Genomic DNA, 21,682 nt, shown 5'->3' on the forward strand with positions numbered 1-21,682 from the left:
TTATTGATTAGTTTCTTTAGTATATTTTGTTTTATTGTTTTTTAAGCTTATTTGGTTAGACATTTCATTTTCTTTTAAATGATAAAATATGTTTTTAGTGTTTTTAAAAAAATTAAGCTCAATTTTAGTCCTTTTAAATTTTGACATGCATCACTTTTACTCCTTAAAATTATTTAGATATTTCTTTATATATAGTATTTTGAGGACCAAAAGTGATTTAGATAACACTTTCAGGACCAAAAATGTTACATTTCAAAATTAACGAACAAAAACGAACAATTTTTTAGAAAGACTAAAACTAAACTGAAAAAGTTTTAGAAGCACAAAACACATATTATCTATTTTATAATTATTTTTATATGTATAATAATAAAGAATATTAATGTATTGATTCCTGAGTCCTGAATTTGCCACTGCCTGGAGTGTCAATAAGTCTTTAATTTTCATAAATTTAAAAATTAAAAATAAAGCCTTAATTATTTAATTTGAATACTCTATTTTCATCCCTTTAGTTGTTGTGCATACATTTTTCTTCATTAATTAATAAAGAGGGCAAGAATAAGTAAAAAAAAAAAAAAAAGGCAAGCATGAATAAGGTGGGTGAGTGTGGAGTGTGGAAAGTGGAAACAAAAGAAGATACATATATAGCTGCGCGCTTTCGCGTAGGTTTGAATAAGCATAACAGTGGCCATTCGGTTTTTCAGTTTTCAGTTGGATTGGTTGCACTGATTGACTCACTCACTGTTAGTTTTTCGCAAGAAAGAAAAAATAAATAAAGAAGTGAAGAATGTCTCTTGGACCTGGTTCTGGTTCTGGTTCTGGTTCTGAGACGAGAAAGAAAGGCTATAAGACTGCAATTGTGGCGGAAGAGGGTAGGAGAAGGAGGGAAGAGGACCTCATCGGCATCAGAAAAAATAAACGTCGAGACGCTCTCCTCAACAAACGAAGGGTGACTCATGCTGTCCCTTCCTACGATACGGTACCTATCTATCTTTTCAACCATTACTTTTTATTATTCAGTTCCTACACGTTAACTTTTCAATCTTGTTTAGCTTTTGGAATTGGAAGCTATTCCCGTGATGTTACAACGTCTATGTTCTCAGTACCCTGACTCACAATTGGAGATAACTTCTCACTTAAATACTCTGTTAGCACTTGTTGGTACATATTTCTCATATTTAATTTCATTTGCAATCTCTCATATGCCTAAATCATATCATTCATTATTGGGGTGTATTTATGTTTAGATCAACGCCCTCCTATTGATAAGATCCTTACGGAAGGTATTCTCCCTCTCTTTGTGGAGTTATTGTCAAGGCACGATGCACCCCAATTGCAGGTATGCTTTCCTATATGTTTAAGGTAATTTGTTTTGAGTTTTGTGTTCACCTCGCTCACTCACACTATAGTTACTGTACTTCCTTGCCTACTTAGTTTGAAGCTCTATCGGTTCTAACAAATTTAGCTTCCGGAACATCTGAATACAAAAGAGTTATTGTTGAACTTGGTGTTGTTCCCACCTTGGTGAATCTTCTCAGCAGCTCTAGTAGCAATAATGATATCAGAGAAGAGGTCAAGTCTTCTAATTGCGTTTTAAACTCTTCAATCTTTCTCTTGATTATTTGTACCCCAACCCCCAAAGAAAAAATAAAAAATAAAAACATTTTTTTTTTACTTAATCAACTTTGGTTTTGCCATGTCTTGAACAGACAATATGCGCTTTAGGGAACATTGCTGGTGATTCCCCAAGCTATAGGGATTTTGTTCTTAGCCATGGCGCTCTATCGCCATTATTATCTCAGTTGGAACCAGAGTCATTACTTCAGTTGGAACCACATTCAGCATGGGCTATGTTGAGGCTTGCTACGTGGTGTTTATCTATCTTGGTCTGTGGATACCCTCCGGTAAATTTTGAACAGGTTGGGGACATTGCATAATATCTTGCATATGATACTGATTTGGATTCCACACATTTGATTTTCCATGCATTCACACATTTAAATAATTTGGAAATGACAGATGAAAATCGGACAATTCATGATTTATTTCAGTAAATCGGTGTTAAAGCACACATTTAAAATTTGATTGGTCCAATCTTCATTCAATGGTTACAAATGTGGGGACTCTATGAATGTGAGCATGCAAAATTGACTTTACTGAATACAATTTCCTAGTTAGACTGAGCATTGTGCACATTTATTGTTAGTGAGAAATGAGCATATATACTGTTGTATATTAGTATTATGTTAATGAGAAATGAGCCTGATATTTGGCAGGTGAAGTCTGCCTTGCCTGTCCTTCGGCGACTCATCCACTCGACCGATGAAGAGGTTGTAGCAGATGCATGCTGGGCTCTCTCTTACCTTTCAGATGTCCCAATTAACAATATTCAAGATATTATTGAAGCAGGAGTTTGCCCAAAACTCGTGGAGCTTCTGCTGTATGTTGCTCTGCCCTTTACAGCTTACTTTATCCTCTCATTGCATTGTGTCTTTCATTTTCCTCTACACCATTTTCTTTTTCAATTGTTGAACAATTTAGGATGATTAAATTTCATTTTACTAGGTATCCATCAGATGCAGTTATTGAACCTGCACTTAGGACTCTAAGAAATATTGTTTATGGTGATGATGCTCAGACTCAGGTAGAAAGAACAATTGTATTATTATCTTCTGATTCTTGTGAAATCATGTTTGTCGTGATTTTTTATATTATAAGGGCAAGGTATAACTGTGGATCTAGGAGACGAATTATTTATATATTTTGTCATTATAGAAGTTGTAGAACATATTGGTATCAACAAGCATGTTGACAATTAAGAGAAAATAATTTTTTTGGCCCCTTGTCTTTTTTCTTTTGCGTTCTAAAAAAACTGTGTATATTTTACCAACTCTCAATCTAATACAATTCTAATGAAAGTCACGTTTTTTCAGCATGTAATTGATAGCCAACTGCTCCCGTGTCTTCACCAACTTCTTACACAAGAACACAAAAAAAACATCATTAAAGAAGCTTGTTGGACAATCTCAAATATCGCAGCTGGGAATAGAGCTCAGATACAGGTAGTTTGAACTTTAAACTTTCATTTATTGATAAAACTAGCTCTTTTTTTCCCATTATTTATTTTGGTTGCATGATATTGCTGAGTTGTCGTTGGCTTCAAGTGATTTTATTAGAGAAAATGTCATCTTTGTTGAGAACGTAATGTCTCATGTCTGGCTATTTAAATTACTACAATAGCCATATTTGATATGTATTTGTTGAGAACGTAATGTCTCATGTCTGTCGATTGATTGATTTATAAACTTGTATTTTCCTGACTCTTCGAGATTATGTTTTCATCTCCATACCTGTAGGAGGGAAACCCTTTTTTTTTTTCTTTTGCAATGCTTTTCTTCTGAGCCGTTTCTTACTAGAAGTCCGCTTGCAAGTTGCAATACAACTTGTTTGTTAAAAAATGTTGATGTAAACTTCTTTTTTTTCTGTAAAGAATCAAGGTCCAAACGTGGGGGTGAATATATGTGACTGGAGTGAAGAAGTTTATGTGCTTTTCCTTTGAGCTTAAGGAGGCTGAAAATGTGATAGACATTAGACATCATTTTTGAATATGCCGACTTGAGAGATGGAGAGAAAGTGATTTCTTTGGGGGTTGAAATGCAATTTAATTAGGTGATAAGATATCATAATGAAGTCATCATCATGAAAATTTCTGGAAATCTATTTACATAAAACTAGAGAAACCTTTCCAAAAGTGTTGTTTGGTGGTGTATCTCAATTACACAACTTTTATTATGATTATTGCCGCAGGCCGTCATTGATGCCAATATTATTCCTCCTCTTGTTGGTTTTCTTCTTCGTGCTGAGTTTGACATCAAGGAGGACGTTGCCTGGGCGATCTTCAATGTCACTTCTAGAGGATCTCATGACAATATCAGGTTTGGTTCACCATTACATTTTATTTCCCTTTATCATAATTGTCCCTCGTTCTGATACTCAAAGGTTTAGAAAGAAAAGGCAACCCACTTGGCTCGAAAAGAATGCATGTAGTTGGATTTACGGTTTTCCTGTATAGGGAAACCTTTTGTTACTCCTGCATTATAGCCAAACCGTTAATATAATAAATTTTGTAATGCTTACTTTTGCTACAATATGTTGTACTAGAAGTTAGGTGTATGTCTATGATGAACAATACTATTGTAGGTACCTTGCAGCTCAAGGTTGCATTAAGGCACTATGTGATCTGTTAAGCTATCCAGACCCAATGATTAATTCAATTTGTCTGGAGGGGCTGGAGAACATTTTAAGTGTTGGAAAAGCTGACAAGGAAATGGGACTGCATGGTAAAGGCAATATTTTTGCTCTAAGGGTTGATGAATGTGAAGGATGGGATAAGATTGAAAATTTGCTGACTCATCAGAACAATCAGATTTCTGAGAGAGCTGCGATGATTGTGGATAAATTTTGGCGAGAGAATGATTTGGAAGATATGAATGTTGACAAGAATGATGGGGATGGTAGTGATCAAGATTTATCTTTTGATTTTTAATTTTTGGAGCATAGTAATTAAAGTAATAATACCTGATTACGTCTGTTAATAACCCATATTTTTTTCTGGCACATGGGAATGGTGGTATGGCATATTAGTAAAAGTTGTTAACCCGGTTACATAAAATATAATACTGTCATATTTCAGTAAGTTTTATTTGTTTCTCTATGCTGCAGAGAAATTAAGGATTTGAACATATTTGTTTTTTTAGGGAAAGGATAAATATATTGTTAAAGATTTGATTCCTAATCACGTGTACAGAGAAAATTTTGTCGGTTGAGATACTTTCTATTCTTTGAGAGGAATTAATCTCCAACCATTAGGAAGACGATATCATTGATGGAAATCAAAGAAAGCTTACATAATAAACATAGATAATAAAATATACATTTAGATATTTAATGACCAAAAAAATATAAATATTTAGAGACAAGTGTAACTCTAATTATTATTATTTTATCACCCTAATATTGGTTTGAACCCTAATATTGGTTTGAAGTATTCATCAATTAAGGAAATGATTAATTTTTATCAAAAAACTTGATTAATCCTGTCTCTCCTATGAATCTCATTTTTCTATTAACATTGAAGGATTTTATGATTAACTTAAAGGTTTTCTTAATTTTCTAAAATAAAATATTAGCGTTTCAAAGTTTAAAATTGCCTTCTAGAATTTCATGTATAAATTCCATTTTTAAGGGTTTCGACAATATAAAAAAATATTAATTTCCTCTTTAAATCATTAAAATAATTCAAGGAAACACAATATAGATTTTTTAGCAGTTGAAGTATGTCAATTCTATATAAGGGAAATATTATGTTATCCGTGTGTTCTCACGAGTTGTTTTAATTTTTATCTATGTTTTAAATGATTTATGTATATAATATTTTAATTAAAAATTAACATTGATTATACATATCTTTGTTAAATTCAAATTTAGTCAATACATTAGGAATTCAAACATGCTGTTAGGAACTCAATGTATTGTCAATTTAACTAAACTGTTTAAAATAGCATTAACGATGTATCAATAGGATTGATTATTATTTTTTTAATAAAAGATTTTATATATTTTTAATTCTTTAATTATTGCCTAAAAATAATGATTAATAAAGCTGTGTTTTAACGGTGTCTCCAGCGTACGTGCGTATATATATATATATATATATATATATATATATATATATATATATATATATATGATCGTAGAATGGACGCGCATATGTTGGCGAGGAAGGAGGAATGGGGATCCAAACATGCTGAAAATCACTTTTTTTCATAACAATGTTTCGTTATGTGATGTTGAACTTGAATAATTAGTTGATACTGTAAAATAATCAAAGTTTTCATTGTCTTCAATTATATATCTAAGAAATAAGTTGATGGTGCCCTGAGATTTGAAAATATGTTAGACTCTTTATTTTCAATCACTTGTGAAAAGGTCACTGGCTTATTTTATTGTTTGCAAATGATATAATAAATAATTATATGAATTTTCAATTATTTTTTAATGGATCTATTTCTTATTGCGTATAACCATATTGTATTCTATTTTAACGAAAATACTTTTTTATTTCCTCTAGCATAAATTGTGATAATAGTTACTTTTTCTATAGTAATAGATAACATACAATATAATTATAATAATAGATGCATTTAGGGTGATCTGACAGTAAGTTTTTAAATATGAAAATAAAAAACAAAACATTAATAATTTTTATTCCTTTTGCCACAGTGAATAGAGAAGGTATAGGTAGCCGCGCGTGGATTTGAATAAATGTGGGGCCATGGGGCATTCAGTTATTCAGTTAAATTGGTTGAGTGTTAGTTTCTTGAAAGAAAGAAAGAAAGAAAGAATGTCTGAGCGAACTGGTTCTGGTTCTGGTTCTGACAGGACGAAGAGAAGCAATACGAGTGGAGTTGAGCCACACGAGAGTCGGAGAAGGAAAGAAGAGAACCTGATCGGCGTCAGAAGACAAAAACGTGCCCGTTTACGCTATCCGGTGCCTATCTTTTCTTCTCTCTCATTTTATTTTATTTTCTTCCTACACGTTTAACGTTTCAATCTTGTTTAGACTTTGACAGCTATTCCCAAGTTGCTACAATCTCTATGTTCTGAGTACCCTGCCTTAGAATCGCAGATAACTTCTCACTTAAATACTCTGTTAGCACTTGATGGTATCAATTCATATTTGTATTGCATTTGATCAAAAACTTTGTTTGGTGGGACACTAATTTTCAACCTATGTATGTTAAGATCAAATCCCTCTGATTGATGATGTCCTTAAGGATGTTGTTCTCCCTCGCTTTGTCAAGTTCTTGGATGACGAGAAAGAACCCCAATTTCAGGTTTGCATTCCCCTTCTCTTTCTCATTGATTCACCTCACTCACCCAACAACGCTTATTGTTCCTTGTGCAGTTAGAAGCTCTATGGGTTCTAACCAATTTTGCGGAAGCATCATCCAAACACACAAAAGTTGTCCTTGAAGTTGGTGTCATTCCCCGCATTGTGAGCATTCTCAAGTATAACAGCGAAGTAGAAATCCTAGAACAGGTCAAAGTCTTCCAATTTTTATATTCTTCTTGTATGAAGCATTTTTCCTACTCAATTTTGGTTTCCCATGTCTTGAACAGGCGATATACGCTTTAGGGCTCATTGCCGATTATTCCCCGAGCTATAGGGATCGTGCTCTTAGCAATGGTTCTCTTCGACCACTATTATCTCTGGTGGAATCACTTCCAGGATCGTCTATGTTGATTGCAAGGACACTTTGTAGTTTGGTCCAAGGAAAGCCTCCGGTGAATTTTCAACGGGTGGGGACATTTCCTAAAATCTTGCTAGTGAGACTGATTTAGATTCAGTGCATTCACACATTTAATAATTTGGAAACCAGATGAAAATTGGACTATTCATGATTTATTTCGGTAAATCAGAGTTGTAGCACACATTTGAAATTTGAGTGGTACAATCTTCATTCTATGGTTACAAATATGGTGACTATATGAATGTGTTCATGCAAAGTTGACTTCACTGAATCCAGTTCCCTTGTTATATAGACTGAGAACTGTATCAGCTGTAAAAATTGTTATTAAAATATAAATATAGATAATTTGCATATTCATTGTCATCCTCTCTGCTCCATAATAATATGCATATGATACCGTTGTATTCGGTTAGTGAGAAATGGACTTGATCTCTGTCAGGTAAAGAATGCCTTGCCTGTCCTTCAGAAACTCATCCACACGGCCAATGAAGAAGTTGTATCAGATGCATGCTGGGCTCTCTATCACCTTTCGGAAGGCCCAGAAGACCAAATTCAAGCTATTATTGAGGCAGGAGTATGCCCAAAACTTGTGGAGCTTCTACAGTATGCTACTCTGCTAGCTCTTTCAAGCTTACATTATTGATTTTCCTCTCATTGCATTTATTTATTTGATGCCAGTACCTTTTGTGTGTCTTTCATTTTCTGGAACACCATTTTCTTTTTCTGTTGTTCGACAATTTGGGATGATTAAGTTTCTTTTTATCAGGCATTCATCAGTTGCAGTAATTTCACCTGCGCTTCAGACTCTAGGAAATATTGTTACTGGTGACAATGCTCAGAAACAGGTAGAAAGAAGAATGTATAATTATCTTTTGATTCTTGTGAAAGCATGTTTACCGTGATTTTTATATTATGTGGGCAAGGTAGGATTGTGTATCTAGGAGACTAATTATTTATATATTTTTGCCATTATAGAGATTGTAGAACAATATTGGTATCAATGAATCATATTGACCATGAAGACAATATCATTTTTTTTGGGTCCTTTCTCTTTTTTCTTCTGTGTTTTAACTTTGTAGATTTTTCCTCTTTCGACCTAGTTCTATTGCTACTAAATAAGCCAATTATTTTCAGATTGTAGTTGATAACCAAGTGCTCCCGGGTCTTTACCAACTTCTTATGCGTGGAAACAGAAAAAGCATCCGTATAGAAGCTTGTTTGGCAATCTCAAATATCACTTCTGGGAACGAAGCTCAAATAGAGGTAAAGAAATTAAGGTTAATGTATCACATAATCTATCTTGCTTAGGTGTCATATGCATGTTGAAATTTGAACATTCATTTATTAGTGAAGTTTTAAAACTAGCTCCTATTTCCCAATAATATTCTTGGTTTTAGCTGCATGATATTCATGAGTTATCATTGACATCGAGTGATTTATTAGAGAAAAGGTCATATCTGTAGAAATATGAATGCCGACTGCAGTGTTTAATCTATTCTTTGACTATTTGAGATTTTCATCTCCATAACTGTAGGAGGGAAACCCCTTTTTTTGTTGGCAATGTTTTGTTTGTTGACGTAAATTTCATTTCATATCTAGAAAGAATCAAGATCATCCTGTGGGGTGAAATTATGTGACTTAATAGTGAAGAAGCTTATGTGTTTTTCCTTTGAGTTTAAAAGGAGGCTGAATGTGATTGACATTAGACATTCGTTTATGACTCATGATTATTGCTGCAGGCTGTCCTTAAGGCCAATATTATACCTCAACTGGTTCAAATTCTTCAACAAGATGAGTTAGACATCAAGTCGGAGGCTGCCTGGGCGATCTATAATGCCACTGCTGGAGGATCTCACGACAATATCAGGTATAGTTCACCATTACATTATATTTTATTTTCCTTTATCATAAGTTTTCCCCATTCTATTACTTAAAGGTTTAGGATTACATGGATGACTTTTATCAGTGGAAAAAAGAAAGAAAAGGCAACACAATATGGCTTGAAAAGAATAATGCATGTAGTGGGATGGGATCTACAGTTTTCCTGTATACAGGGAAACGTTTTATTACTCCTGCATTATTGCAAAATTAACTTGATTTTTAATTGTGGTTTATTAATTAAGTTTAAAATGCTTACTTTGGCGGCAATATATATATGTTAAGATGAAACTTAGGTGTATGTGGAACATTTTTGTAGGTTGCTGGCGGATCAAGGTTGCATTAAGGCACTATGTGATATCTTGACCTGTCCAGACCTAACGGTTGTATCAGTTAGTCTGGAGGGGCTGGAGAACATTTTGAAGGTCGTGGGAGAAGCTGCCAAGGAAATGGTTTGTGGATGTGAAGGATTGGATAAGATTCAAAATTTGCTGACACTGACAATGGAATGCGATGAGAACGAAGATGATGAGAACGAAGATGAGAACGAGCACGAAGAGAAGCTAGAGGTTTTTGAGATAGCACATAGGATTTTGAAGACGTTTTGGCCAGAGCTTGGTTTGGAAGAAAATGAACTCGAGAATCCGTTGGATGGTAGTCTACCTTTCGAGGTAACCAATACCTGACCAGTGACAACCCCCCAAGTGGTTTTAATTTGGGATCATAGCTAGTAAAGATTACATCTGTTAATAACCCAGGTTTTCATATTTTTTCCATTTTTTCAGTTATCTGTTGTTTACTCAGCCATGCATGGCTCAGGATTATTTTTTTGTCTTGAAAATGTGGGATACTTGTTTGGCATATTACCAAAAGTTGTTAACCGGTTACATGATAATACAGTCAGTTTTACTTGTTAAATGTCTTGCCTTTAACGGGCACAGCTCCATGAAATGTTAAATATATCGCTTGCATTTCACGGAGTAATAATGAGTGATGCAAACTAGTTAATCAATCGGAAATTCTGTGGCACCCTCGATTTATTTCTTGAATTGTGTTTTCAAAACTCATAATTAGTAGCATATCAACAACAAGACTCTACCAAATCAGTCTCTAGCTAGTGTGAAACTGAAGAAATGCGAAAATGGTTGAGGGTCATTGACATATCAGTAGCCAATAGTTAAAGTCTATATCTACACCTGACAAAAGTCCACTACTCCAGGCAAGTACGTGGGCTGAGAAAATTAATAGCCCAAAGCCATCCCATCCCATAATCACTGATATATCACAAATTCAAAACTTTGTTTAGACTAAAAATCCACATAATCGTGTACTTTTTCTTCTTGATGATTTTTAATATTTTTTAGTTGGTTTGTGACCTGTATTAGAACTATTCATCGATATCATTATTAACTTCACTACTAAGTAATTCATGTACATTATATAGAATACACGTGAAATTGTGAAAGTAAAAAAAAAAAAATTATAAGGAATAGCCATTTAAAACTTTTTTTTTAAAATACTTAAATATGATTTTCTTGAGAAATTTCATTATTAAGAAATTTCAGTTTGGAAAAAAGATAACTTAGGAGAGCAATCACAACGGAAATTACTTTTATAATTTAAAAGTAACAAAATAAAAATAAGGACCATATATAACTGTATATGAATCAACAATACCCTTACGGTTATTCAAAAGTGTTAGTCAAGTCTTTTAGTGTCATTTGCTCGATAATTTATATCTTGTTGTATTTTTAATGCTGGTAACATTTTACTGATTTTTTTATATAATTTTTATCAGACTTATTTTGTGTCTGAACAAGTTATATAGCAACAAATTATAAGCCATTAATTTACTATGACAATCTATTTAAAACATTTCACTTAAAATTTTGTGGTTTCTATTTTTTATTGCCATTACTGTATTTTCCATAAATTTCCGGTTTGAAAAAAAGAAAAAAAAACTTTAGGCTTTGATCAATAAACAATTCAATCAAGTCACCTAATGGCTAATAATACACAGTACATATGGAGAGATAAAGTATGAAGATGGAAGTTAGTCTCAAATCCTTGCTAAAGACTTTAGTAACCCCTGGTTAAGTCAACTAGAATATTTTCATTTAATTTAAATTATTCCTTAAAACTTGCCACTCTCGCACACACATTTTTAAAATATCATTATTAAGAAAATAATACTCTCCTTTGAGCTGATTGTTAATTACTATTATTATAATTAAATTTAGGGAAAGTGTTAGATGATTCAAAGTAATATCATTATTAGGAAATAAAACAATAACATTAAAAATCTTTAAATACCGAAAAATCATGCTAATTATAATAAGTTAAATAAAGAATAATATTTATTAATGAATTTATCTCAAAAAAATATTGATTAATGAATTAATAAATATTACTATTGAAAATCATGCTGGGATATATTGATTATTAATGGATTAATAATATATTATTATTGAAAGTTTTAGTGTTTTTTTACAGTAACAGTTTTAGTTTCTTAATAATACTGCTTCTTTCAGTAGTGTAGGGATAAATTTCTTAAAAATACTTATCAGCATAGTAAAAACAATAACATGGTTACGTGACAGATTTATTAAAAGTGATCGGTTATATTTTTTAACAAATATTAGTTATCGATAAAATAAATATTATGGACTAAAAATATAATTAAAAATAATAATAATGAAGAAGTAGAAATAATTAATTAAAATTAAACTTTCAAAAATTTAAGTTAAACTATTTAACTAAAATACATTGATCTAAATAAACAATATCAAAATAAATATGCAAAACTTTCAAAATTCTTTATTGTTTCTTTGTTAAGTAATGGAGAAATTTTATCATTTTCAAAATTTTTATTATTTTCAAAATTTTTATTATTTTTTATTATTTTCAACAATATTATTTAAAAACTATCCTTATGAAAATATGTTTCTTTTAAACAAAAGGTAGTAATTTTTTTAATAGAAAAATATAGTAAATGTTTAAAAACTATTCTCATTAAATTTAGCTACTGATTGTTTTAAAAAATTATTTTATTTCCTCCACATACATATTGTTTCTCTTCTTCTTTATTTATTATATTTTTCTACTATAAAACTCACAGCACCAATAAAGCCCAAGACTTAGAATTGGGCTATAAGTCCAAACCATAACTGCACAGATTGATTTTGGTGGTAATATCAACCTATTTATGAAAAAGAGTAAAAGATTAAACATTCACAATCTTTCAACCTACAAGTTCATAGTCTATCTATAACATCAGCCAATAATAGAAAAAGAGTAACTGTATCTAATATTCTAATTTCATTGATGTTTCATATGAATTTCCTACCGTCACCCATCATGTATTTAAAGCCACTATCTCGTCATTTTCAGGGAAAGACAACTAAATGTGTAAAGGCACGTGGAAGAGGTAGGTTCATTTTCAAGGCAGCCAACTTAACATTAACAACTAAATGTGTATCTAATAAGACTTGACCCTTTCAGCTAGTAATTGCATTACTAAATATAACTAGTTCCCTATCTTTATATAGCACCAGGCGTAACAATGAATAGTCCCTGTGGGGGTATCTGACAAAATTGGAACTTTCATAGAATGATTAACAGCATGACTCCTCTGCAAGGATGATACGCACACAAATCGAAAAATGATTTAATTTTTTTTGGATTTCTCGGTATAGGTGTCTTTCCTTAGTTTGGTTTTCCTGCTTCTTTTTATTTATTTTTCTGATCTTTGGGGGCATGTGCTTTCTGAAAATAACTCACAATTTGCATATCTTTGAAATGAGGAACCACATGTTATAAGGTTTCATTTTATACAAAAGCTAATAACAAAGAGCAAGTAGAAAATAATAAACAGTAATCAAAGATAACAATGCTCCCGAGGAGCTTTCTATAATGAGAAATTCAATATATACATGTTTGCATATTCACAAAAGGAAAGCTTTATTTATGATAGCCACAAACAATATGGAAGATATTGTTTTTCCAATGTGATTTTTACTGCTTCCTATCAAAAACTCATATCATACCCTAAACCCTTGACTGTACAGAAGAGCCTCTCTCTGATCAGACGAGAATCTGAGACTTTGCAGCATGACGGGAGCATTTGATCCTGCCACTCTTGTGAAGTAAACAAACACATGTCTCAAGAATCTCAAGATCCTCATCCCAGGATAACAAGGAAACCAGTTTAGGATTCTTCAAAAACATCTTAGATGCAAGGTACCCAGCTAAAGTCCAAGTTTGATAAAGCCGGGCCTGTTTGCCAACAAATCTTGCTGAGCGTGTGTCATAATATTCTGGCCATGAATCACATGGCAGCCTTTTCTCAGCCAAAGCAACTGCTTTCTCTGCTAGTTCAGTTCTCTCCATTTTCATGCATGCAAGTGTGAACTGAAGACAATGATGCATTAGGAGGAACCACATCAATATTGAAGCAAAGTTTAGATGTGAAGATCAAAACACAAATATTTTCAGTAAGGAAAAAAATTTACCTGCCACAGAAGGGTTGGCCAAGACCCACCATTGTGATATGACCAAGGGCTGCATAAATTATGACTGGGGTATTAGTTGAAGACTTAAAACATGTACACCATAGAAGCAATTTTGAATACAAAAAATATAGTATTTTTCTTAAGGAAAGAACTCATAGACATGCAAAACAACCGAGAGAAATATCAAGGGAAGAGTTTATACGTATTCTTTGGGTCGCTGCCCGTAATTATTCGCCATTCATGATGCTCCAAAGCAGGATAACATATCTTAAGAGGCATTTCCCCAACGAGATCACCCCATTTTGTTTCTATCAGATTCAAAATAGCATTATTCTGTCTTGGGGTGCCCAAAGAGGAAACAACAGACCAAAGATTTCCTAGCATGAAAAACCTGAAATCCATGTGAGCTGGTTGCAGATTCCCTAGCAGATATCCTCCTTCCTCTGGGATCCAATCCATTAGCCACTTAGGGATTTGATCTGGATAGATGTTGAACTTGTTTGTGGCATCCAATGAGTACTCTTCTGTTTTGTACCTGTATATCTCATTTAACTTTCGCATATCCAACCAATAGTATTCTCTGATGTGGAATAATAGTGCACTGAGTCTGTTGTTAATTTCTCCAACCAGATTATTGGATTTTTCATCTTCAGTAACCATCTCACGGGCCGAGCGAAGAGCTGAGTAAAATAAAGCCTGCAAAGTAAAAGCTTACCACATATAAGCTCAACAAAAATGGAGAGATTCTAAGTGAAAAGCAATGGAGACAGAATTCTAAAACCACACCACCTGAATCCAGAGTTACTCTTCTAAAGTTCAACATAGATACATTAATGTTGAGTATATAAACAAAAGTAGGAATACATATAATAAACTAGGGAAAATGCAACTGCTTGAAGTAAAACAAGAATGCATGAATTCCAAATCCTTATAGCACCTAATATAAAACACAAGAATGCTAACATTGCTTATTTACACTCACTTGAATCTCAAGAGGGTGACCATGAATACCCATCCTCCTGTCTATCATGCAAGACCCGTCAGTAACTAACAGGGAAGGAAACATGTCGAAGCCATCCGTTAAACACAAGTTAATGATCATTCTTAAGCCTGTTTGAACATCCAACCTTTCTTGCAAGCTGTAGTCCCCAGTAATCTTTCCATAAGCCCGCAGCAGCGTTATCCACCACAATCCTATCAGAAAACCAAACACCAACGTTTTTTGTGATGTTACTCAAATGACTATTGTTTACAATGCACAAGCAATCTCCCAAATAATTACCCTTTCACAGGCACGTCATAAAGAACAGAAAAACACTAACCTGAATCTACAGGAGCAACACGACCAATAGCTGATTCCCCAAAATCGGGATCTAAAACTTCTTCTGTTTTTCCTTGATCAAGTTCCACTGTTTTAACTTTGAAACTAGCAGGCATCAAGCCCTGCCCTGGGCTATAGCAGTCCACTGTTTTCTCCCAACTCTTGCAATTGAACAGGAGAAGGATGCAAGATATTAAGCATCAATAAAAAGAAAGCATGACATGATGGCAAATAAGTAATAGTATCACATTTATTTACAGTTTAATTAAGAATAAATCATCAATTTATCCTTGAAGTATTACGCTCCCTCCGAAGTAGAGTTCCTAAAGTAAAAGAATTATATGACTAATCCTTCGAGTATAAGAAATTAAGTTAAGTTGTTCCCCAAATGTTAAAAAAATCATTTAAATTGGTCCTTAAACTTTACTAAAATATATCAACTTAGGGACTAAACTGATGAATATTCAATACTTGGGAGATTACTTAGGCAGGGGGGTAATACTTGGGGGATGAAATTAGTGGTTTATTTGTTTAATTAAAATGAGTCATCTAACTTGTGATATAAATCCATGACCAATAACAAGAACAAGCAACTTCATCTTCATGAAATGCATCCCAAGACAACAAACAAGACCCTGAAGAGTATATGCGTGTTTGAAAATTTGTTGAAAAGTAAAAAATCAAATCTAATTTTATTGAAGGGGATGTGAATCATCACATTCAAGCAGGATGAATGAAATGAAGAAAAGCATCGGGGGTGTTATGTGATGCAAAGGTACCGATCAAGTTAAAGGGAAAGTTTTATCGGACTGCGATAAGACCGGCGATTTTGTACGGAACAGAATGTTGGGCGGTCAAGAGCCAACATGAGAATAAAGTAGGTGTAGCGGAGATGAGGATGTTGCTGTGGATGTGTGGTAAGACTCGACAGGATAAAATTAGAAACGGAGCTATTAGAGAGAGGGTTGGAGTAGCGCCTATTGTAGAGAAGATGGTGGAAAATAGACTTAGGTGGTTTGGGCATGTAGAGAGAAGACCGGTAGACTCTGTAGTGAGGAGACTAGACCAGATGAAGAGAAGGCAAACAATTCGAGACAGAGGAAGACCCAAAAAGACTATAAGAGAGGTTATCAAGAAGGATCTCGAACTTAATGATTTGGATAGAAGTATGGTACTTGATAGAACATTATGGCGGAAGTTGATCCATGTAGCCGACCCCACCTAGTAGGATAAGACGTTGTTGTTGTTGTTGTTGTTGTAAGATATGTGGAAGCTATAACTACTAGCTTCTTAGTAAACATGGCAAACCACATTTACCTGGAGTTGCAAGGTGTGAAGGAGAAAGTTCTTGACAATCTCCTTTTCTCCCTTGAGCAAGAAAGCAAGAGCCGAAGGGATAAAATCCCGAATGAAAACCTGATCATAATTCAAAGATTGCTCACTATCTGAATCATTTGCTGCCACTGTCCCCACGGGGGAGTCAAAATATGTCACAAGTGCTTCCTGCAGTAACCTCCATGCCTCTTTCTCCACTTCTGTTTCCTCTTCTACGTTCTCAGCCTCGTCATCTGCATTCTTTACACCACCCAAATTCTCTGTGTTCTCGTCTTCCTCACCAACTTCTAACCGAGACTCTTCCTCAACATTATCAACACTTTCCACCACTATTGGCTTCACATTCATGCCGCCCTTAACGTAAGCCATTTCACCATTGTTGCCACTGGCGCGTGTCCCGACCGAGCCCGAGAAGTCACGAGCCTTGAAGTTGAAGTCAACTCGGGCAATGGCAGAGGCACCCCGTTTTGCGGTTCTTGTTGCACTTAAACTAAGGGACCTTGATTGGCCAAAACTCGAAGAGGGTAACCCAAAAACTTGTTGGTTACCATGCATTATGCGTCCAAATTCGCGCGTATGAAAAGGGCACTGCATGGTGTTGTGATCAAGATTGATGCTACAAGGGTTAGAGTAGTTAGACATAGACATGGCAAGAGAATGGTGACATCTTGCAAGCAAAGTTGAATTCTTGTAACCAATGAGAATCTTAGGGGATGGTTTCATGGTGCAGTTGCAAATAAGGTTGAAGGCGATCATACCAAAAGAACGGTAATGCGCAAGTGTGTGAAATGGATTTTGAATGTTCTATTCTATCGAAGTAACGGCAATTGGTAATGGCAAAAAGAGATGTTGAAGAAAACGACGACTTAAAATTGGAAAAAGAAACAAGAATGGTGAATATCATTCATGTGAATGTGGCCTTTTTATTATGCACAGTATATAGGAAAGGAAAAGGCTACCTTGGGAAACCAAGATATTTCTCACCACAGAATCCCCATTGTTAGAGATTGGTTCTGTATCCCCTTTTAGCAAACGACTTATTTTAGATTTTTATGGTCAAATATCTGCGAGTGGATCTATTAGTTGCTTACAAAATTTAGATTAGTCTCTATTTCTAACCTGAACATTGGGGTTTGTAGTTTGCAGTGGCAACTCTCAACCGTAGTATTTACTCCGAAATCAGTGTAAAGTTGTGCATTTTTGCTATATTTGGGGAAGTTCCGTTATCTTCGGAATGGAAGATGATTGTTGAACAATTTTTAATGCATTTGGATTAACTTATTATAAATCATTATAATTTGTTTCTTTCTTATAAATTAAGCAAATCGGAGTATTCATAATTTTTAAGAAAATATATTAAATCGGGTTTAGTTAATATTCTGCCACTCCACCAATATAAGAATTTTTTAATAAAACAAATTCGTATGAACAGTATATTTTTGCAAAAAGTTTAATTTCTCTGAGTATAATTTTTTTATAAAAAAAATCAATCAAAATTATTCGTATATATAATTTTTAAGATAATTATTATAAAAACTAATAAATTTAGTATAAGACAATTATGATAATAGTATAAAAGTCTTTTACATGGTAAGTGAAAATACTATTTATACAAAATTAACCTTTTTATTTTCTGTGTTTAATTTAAATTTTTAATTTAGTTAATTAGTTTTTTAAATTGTTTTTTATATCAACAATTCCTTCTAACTTTGTTATGACTTCCAAATCCCCATTGTCTTCGGATAAGCATTGAGCAAGGAGCATCCCCCCTCCCGGTGGAAAAGTCTTGGTCTAGAAGATTATTTATAAAACAATTGTATCTTGTGAAATTTTTTTTATTTTTTTTCATATAAGATAGATATTTATAAAAAAAAATTATCCAAACATGTCTTTATTATTCTACTACTCATACATAAATTATTACTGCATGGATGATGAATTGATTTTCTAGTTTTCCTCCATAAATTTTTACTTATAGATTGTCTTTAAACAATAGCATGGCATGGAATTACTTCTTATTTAAGGCACTGTTTCGTTTAAATGAATGAAGAGAAATGTGAAAGTAAAAAAAAAAAAACACATAAAAAAAGAAAAATATTTAAATTAAAGTAAAGTATAAAGATATGAGATTATATCAATTTTTAAAATTTTCATCTCAAATTTACCCAAGAAAAATTAAACCAAATACTACCTAAGACACACACGTACATAAATATGATGGATTTAGGTGGAAAAAAGAGAGGGGAGAGAGAGAAAGAGAAAATAATAAATATGATAAAAAAAAGTTTGTGAAAAATAAGTATTTTCCTAAATTGTCTTGAACTAAAAGAGAAATTGAAAATATAATAATAACAATAATAAACTTACATATGAAAAATAATTTTCTATATAATTTTTACTTAATATTCTATATGGTAAAAACTACGTGATGTATTCTTTAATTGAAGATTTGTGTTATTAAACTAAAACGTGACACCAAAGTCAGTATTTTCTAATATACATGGCCAAAAATGAATTTTGATTTGTAAGCATCTGAATGCCATAAAAAACGATGAAATATATTTTTTAAAAATAAAATAAACTAATAAGTGAGTAATCATATAATAGTATGAAATTTCAGAATTCAGAGGCATTATATTTTTGTTTTTGTTATGAAGAAAAAAAGAGACTAAAGATATGAAGGAGAGAATCTAACAGGACTAGGATCGAACTGTCTGTGTGGTTTTACAGTTGAGTGATCTCTTGTCTTGGCAATGGCTAATGGGGTTTTCTGCTTCGACCCATTACCCATACGACGCCGTTTCAGTTGCCCAATCACATTCACTCCTTCCACTCACCTCGCTGCTCCCATTCCCAATCGGTAATCCTATTCTACTCATTTTTCACGCTTTAAGATTGTTCTGTCTTATCTTAATTGATGATAGCTTACTCACAGTAGCATCTGACACTGGATTTTGACATTGCAAATAAAATAAAACCCCTTGGGAATTCAATTCGGTTATTTTGTTGTTGATTTCCTGGCTTGGCTTCCAACTAAAATTAGTATTTTGGTTGCACAATACCACAGGAATGAAAACAATGCTTTATAATTTTATTTATTTGTAAGCATTTTCCTTTACACATATTTTAACTAGTTAGTGGAGCACAGGATTGTACCAGGTGACGTTCTAACCAATTTGTGTTTGGTTAGGTTACTTTGGACAGAGAAGCTAAGTTTCTTGTGTGTCTCATCTTTACTGGTTACTCCAAACCCATGAAAGTCCAGAAATATAGAGGAGAGTTAATTAACGTTAATCTGCCATTGAAATGCAAAGGAAAGCAGAGGGAGAGATTAGGTTCATATTTTTGGTAATGAGTACAAATGGAAGAGAGAGTGCAACTCAGAAGGCATAATATAAGAACTAGCTAAAAAATAATAAGTGTCTTTTAGAGTGGCATTTCCAATTTATATACACCCTTATCTTCACATTAAATTAGAGAAAGATCAAAGATATGGAAGCTGCAGAGAGTAACTTGGCTGTTGATAAAGAGAATCATGTCTGAAACGGGTTACCAGACACACATTAACTCTAATAATTTGTGTGCTTGTAACTTGTATGTTCCATAGAACGAGTACTGTGAGCCTTGGCATAGAATCTTAGTCCATCCTGAGTGAATCTTTTCTTTTTTACTATCTTGGCATGGTCCATCTACAACTTGGCTTTGATTCTACCTCTGCTAATATATAACCAGGCTAAAGCTTTTGCAGTTCCAAGGAGGAAAGCAATGTCATTGATCTTATCAAGTTACGTTCTATCAGAGGTTGGTTTAGCATTGGCTCAACAGTCTCCTGTGTTCCGTGAATACATAGACGCATTCGATGGTTGTTCATTCCAGTACCCGGGGAGTTGGATTCAAGTCCGAGGTGCCGGGGCTGACATATTCTTCAGGGACCCTTTTGTTCTTGATGAAAATCTATCTGTTGAAATTTCGTGACCTTCATCTTCCCAATACAAGAATGTTGAAGACTTGGGTGCACCTCAAGAAGCTGGAAAGAAAGTGCTCAAACAGTATCTGACTGAGTTTATGTCCACTAGACTCGGCGTTAGACGTGAATCAAATATTCTTTCCACATCTTCAAGAGTAACTGATGATGGAAGGTTATACTATCAAATTGAGGTTGGCTAACAATTACATTCAAATATTCAGTTGCATGAGTTTTTCTTTAGTCACAATGATGACCATGGCATGTATTGCCAGATGAAACTAGTTGGTTGGATTGGCATAAATTGATACCATTATAAATGAAGTACATAAATAAAATTGCTAATGAAATCACTCTGGATAAGTAATGCAATGCATCTTGAAGGCATTCATAAATCATATAACTTCTCACTCCTGATTGCAAAATTACGTAATTGACTAATTAAATTTGTTGTCTCTATGTTGCAAGGTAAACATAAAGTCATATGCCAATAACAATGAGCTTGCTGTTATGCCAGAAGACCGAGTGGTACGTCTGGAATGGGATCCGAGGTACCTATCTGTTCTTGGGGTTGAAAACAACCAATTGTATGAGTTGAGATTGCAGGTGTGTTTTCAGAGGAGGAAAATGATATTCGTCGAATCATGGATTCGTTTCGAGTGAACAAGATTGCCACTTAGAACTAGAATGTTGGATACATGAAGATGTTCTATGGTTGAAATGATCTTTATTCTAATGATCTCCTTCTCTAACCTTTTTTTTTTTTTTTTGCCTTAATTGCATTTATTCCTTTTTTTTTCTTTAGCTAAATTTTGGCTATACTATCATCTCCAGTGTTACATTATTGTTTTCACTTTCATATTAATGTGAGTGTGCATGTTAAATAACATTACTTTTAACTGTTCATGTGAGCTATTGTGTCATGTCTCATCAAATTTTAAGCCACGTCTAAAATAAGAATCGTTAAAATAATGCAAAATCTATGAATATTATAATAGAAATAGAGAAAAACCCAAATTAAACTTTGGTAAAATAAAATAAGAAAATATAGCCCACAAGCTTATAGTTTAATTGGCATAAGCTCATATAAGATTGACTTATGATGATAATGTTTTTTATTTAAATTTTCATTTGACTATCTATTTTTCTCCCTACTCCAGTGCTTCATACGTAACAAACATTGGCATTGTGCTCAATAATAATTATTCATCTGATCTTTTATACACAAGGAACTGAAAGTTTTCTGTACCATAAATTCCATTTTATATTTTTTTTTTTACAGAAACCATAGATTCCATTTTGTAGTTGATACTTCAATGAGAATGCTTCATAACTAAAATTTAGCCTACATTCAAAGTAG

At 33.3% G+C, this 21,682-nt stretch overlaps 3 protein-coding genes and 1 pseudogene across 4 annotated transcripts; 3 read left to right on the forward strand and 1 right to left on the reverse strand.

Annotated features, from left to right (window-relative positions):
* Positions 1-630: 630 nt before the first annotated feature.
* Positions 631-4,676, forward strand: LOC100793195 (importin subunit alpha-4). Of its 2 annotated transcripts, none has more exons than XM_041012721.1 (10): positions 631-979; positions 1,053-1,161; positions 1,248-1,339; positions 1,435-1,572; positions 1,710-1,919; positions 2,277-2,440; positions 2,566-2,644; positions 2,934-3,062; positions 3,808-3,935; positions 4,201-4,676. In XM_041012721.1, the coding sequence occupies exons 1-10, from the start codon at positions 788-790 to the stop codon at positions 4,544-4,546; spliced, it is 1,587 nt and encodes a 528-aa protein (XP_040868655.1). In that variant the 5' UTR covers positions 631-787; the 3' UTR covers positions 4,547-4,676. The 2 variants fall into 2 exon arrangements, with proteins under 2 accessions (XP_040868655.1, XP_040868656.1); XM_041012722.1 differs by having other exon boundaries at positions 631-961.
* A 1,697-nt stretch (positions 4,677-6,373) lies between these two features.
* LOC100793734 (importin subunit alpha-4) lies at positions 6,374-10,071 on the forward strand. Its single transcript, XM_003553652.5, has 10 exons — positions 6,374-6,550; positions 6,623-6,725; positions 6,805-6,896; positions 6,968-7,102; positions 7,183-7,362; positions 7,753-7,916; positions 8,080-8,158; positions 8,448-8,576; positions 9,053-9,180; positions 9,511-10,071. The coding sequence occupies exons 1-10, from the start codon at positions 6,404-6,406 to the stop codon at positions 9,875-9,877; spliced, it is 1,524 nt and encodes a 507-aa protein (XP_003553700.4). The 5' UTR covers positions 6,374-6,403; the 3' UTR covers positions 9,878-10,071.
* Positions 10,072-13,092: 3,021 nt separating this feature from the next.
* On the reverse strand, positions 13,093-17,114 carry LOC100794258 (alkaline/neutral invertase A, mitochondrial). Its single transcript, XM_006605197.4, has 6 exons — positions 16,341-17,114; positions 15,025-15,184; positions 14,685-14,896; positions 13,905-14,398; positions 13,703-13,751; positions 13,093-13,601 (listed from the first exon to the last, which is right to left on the reverse strand). Exons 1-6 carry the CDS (start codon positions 17,112-17,114, stop codon positions 13,275-13,277), a joined length of 2,016 nt encoding a protein of 671 aa, XP_006605260.2. The 3' UTR covers positions 13,093-13,274.
* Positions 17,115-19,002: 1,888 nt separating this feature from the next.
* On the forward strand, positions 19,003-21,673 carry LOC100794778 (psbP domain-containing protein 1, chloroplastic-like; annotated as a pseudogene).
* Positions 21,674-21,682: the final 9 nt, after the last annotated feature.

The sequence above is a fragment of the Glycine max genome, chromosome 19 (genome assembly GCF_000004515.6).
Source record: "Glycine max cultivar Williams 82 chromosome 19, Glycine_max_v4.0, whole genome shotgun sequence".
Taxonomy (NCBI): domain Eukaryota; kingdom Viridiplantae; phylum Streptophyta; class Magnoliopsida; order Fabales; family Fabaceae; genus Glycine; species Glycine max.

Excerpts from the sequence above, each read along its gene's own strand:
- LOC100793195 (XM_041012721.1), top strand. The coding sequence starts at position 788 with ATGTCTCTTGGACCTGGTTCTGGTTCTGGTTCTGGTTCTGAGACGAGA. Across the intron at positions 980-1,052 it reads CTGTCCCTTCCTACGATACG|CTTTTGGAATTGGAAGCTAT; the intron begins GTACCTATCTAT and ends AATCTTGTTTAG. Across the intron at positions 3,063-3,807 it reads GGAATAGAGCTCAGATACAG|GCCGTCATTGATGCCAATAT; the intron begins GTAGTTTGAACT and ends TTATTGCCGCAG.
- LOC100793734 (XM_003553652.5), top strand. The coding sequence starts at position 6,404 with ATGTCTGAGCGAACTGGTTCTGGTTCTGGTTCTGACAGGACGAAGAGA. Across the intron at positions 7,103-7,182 it reads AAGTAGAAATCCTAGAACAG|GCGATATACGCTTTAGGGCT; the intron begins GTCAAAGTCTTC and ends TGTCTTGAACAG. Across the intron at positions 8,577-9,052 it reads GGAACGAAGCTCAAATAGAG|GCTGTCCTTAAGGCCAATAT; the intron begins GTAAAGAAATTA and ends TTATTGCTGCAG.
- LOC100794258 (XM_006605197.4), bottom strand. The coding sequence starts at position 17,114 with ATGATCGCCTTCAACCTTATTTGCAACTGCACCATGAAACCATCCCCT. Across the intron at positions 14,399-14,684 it reads GTCACCCTCTTGAGATTCAA|GCTTTATTTTACTCAGCTCT; the intron begins GTGAGTGTAAAT and ends TTTACTTTGCAG. Across the intron at positions 13,752-13,904 it reads GGCAGCGACCCAAAGAATAC|CCCTTGGTCATATCACAATG; the intron begins GTATAAACTCTT and ends TAATTTATGCAG.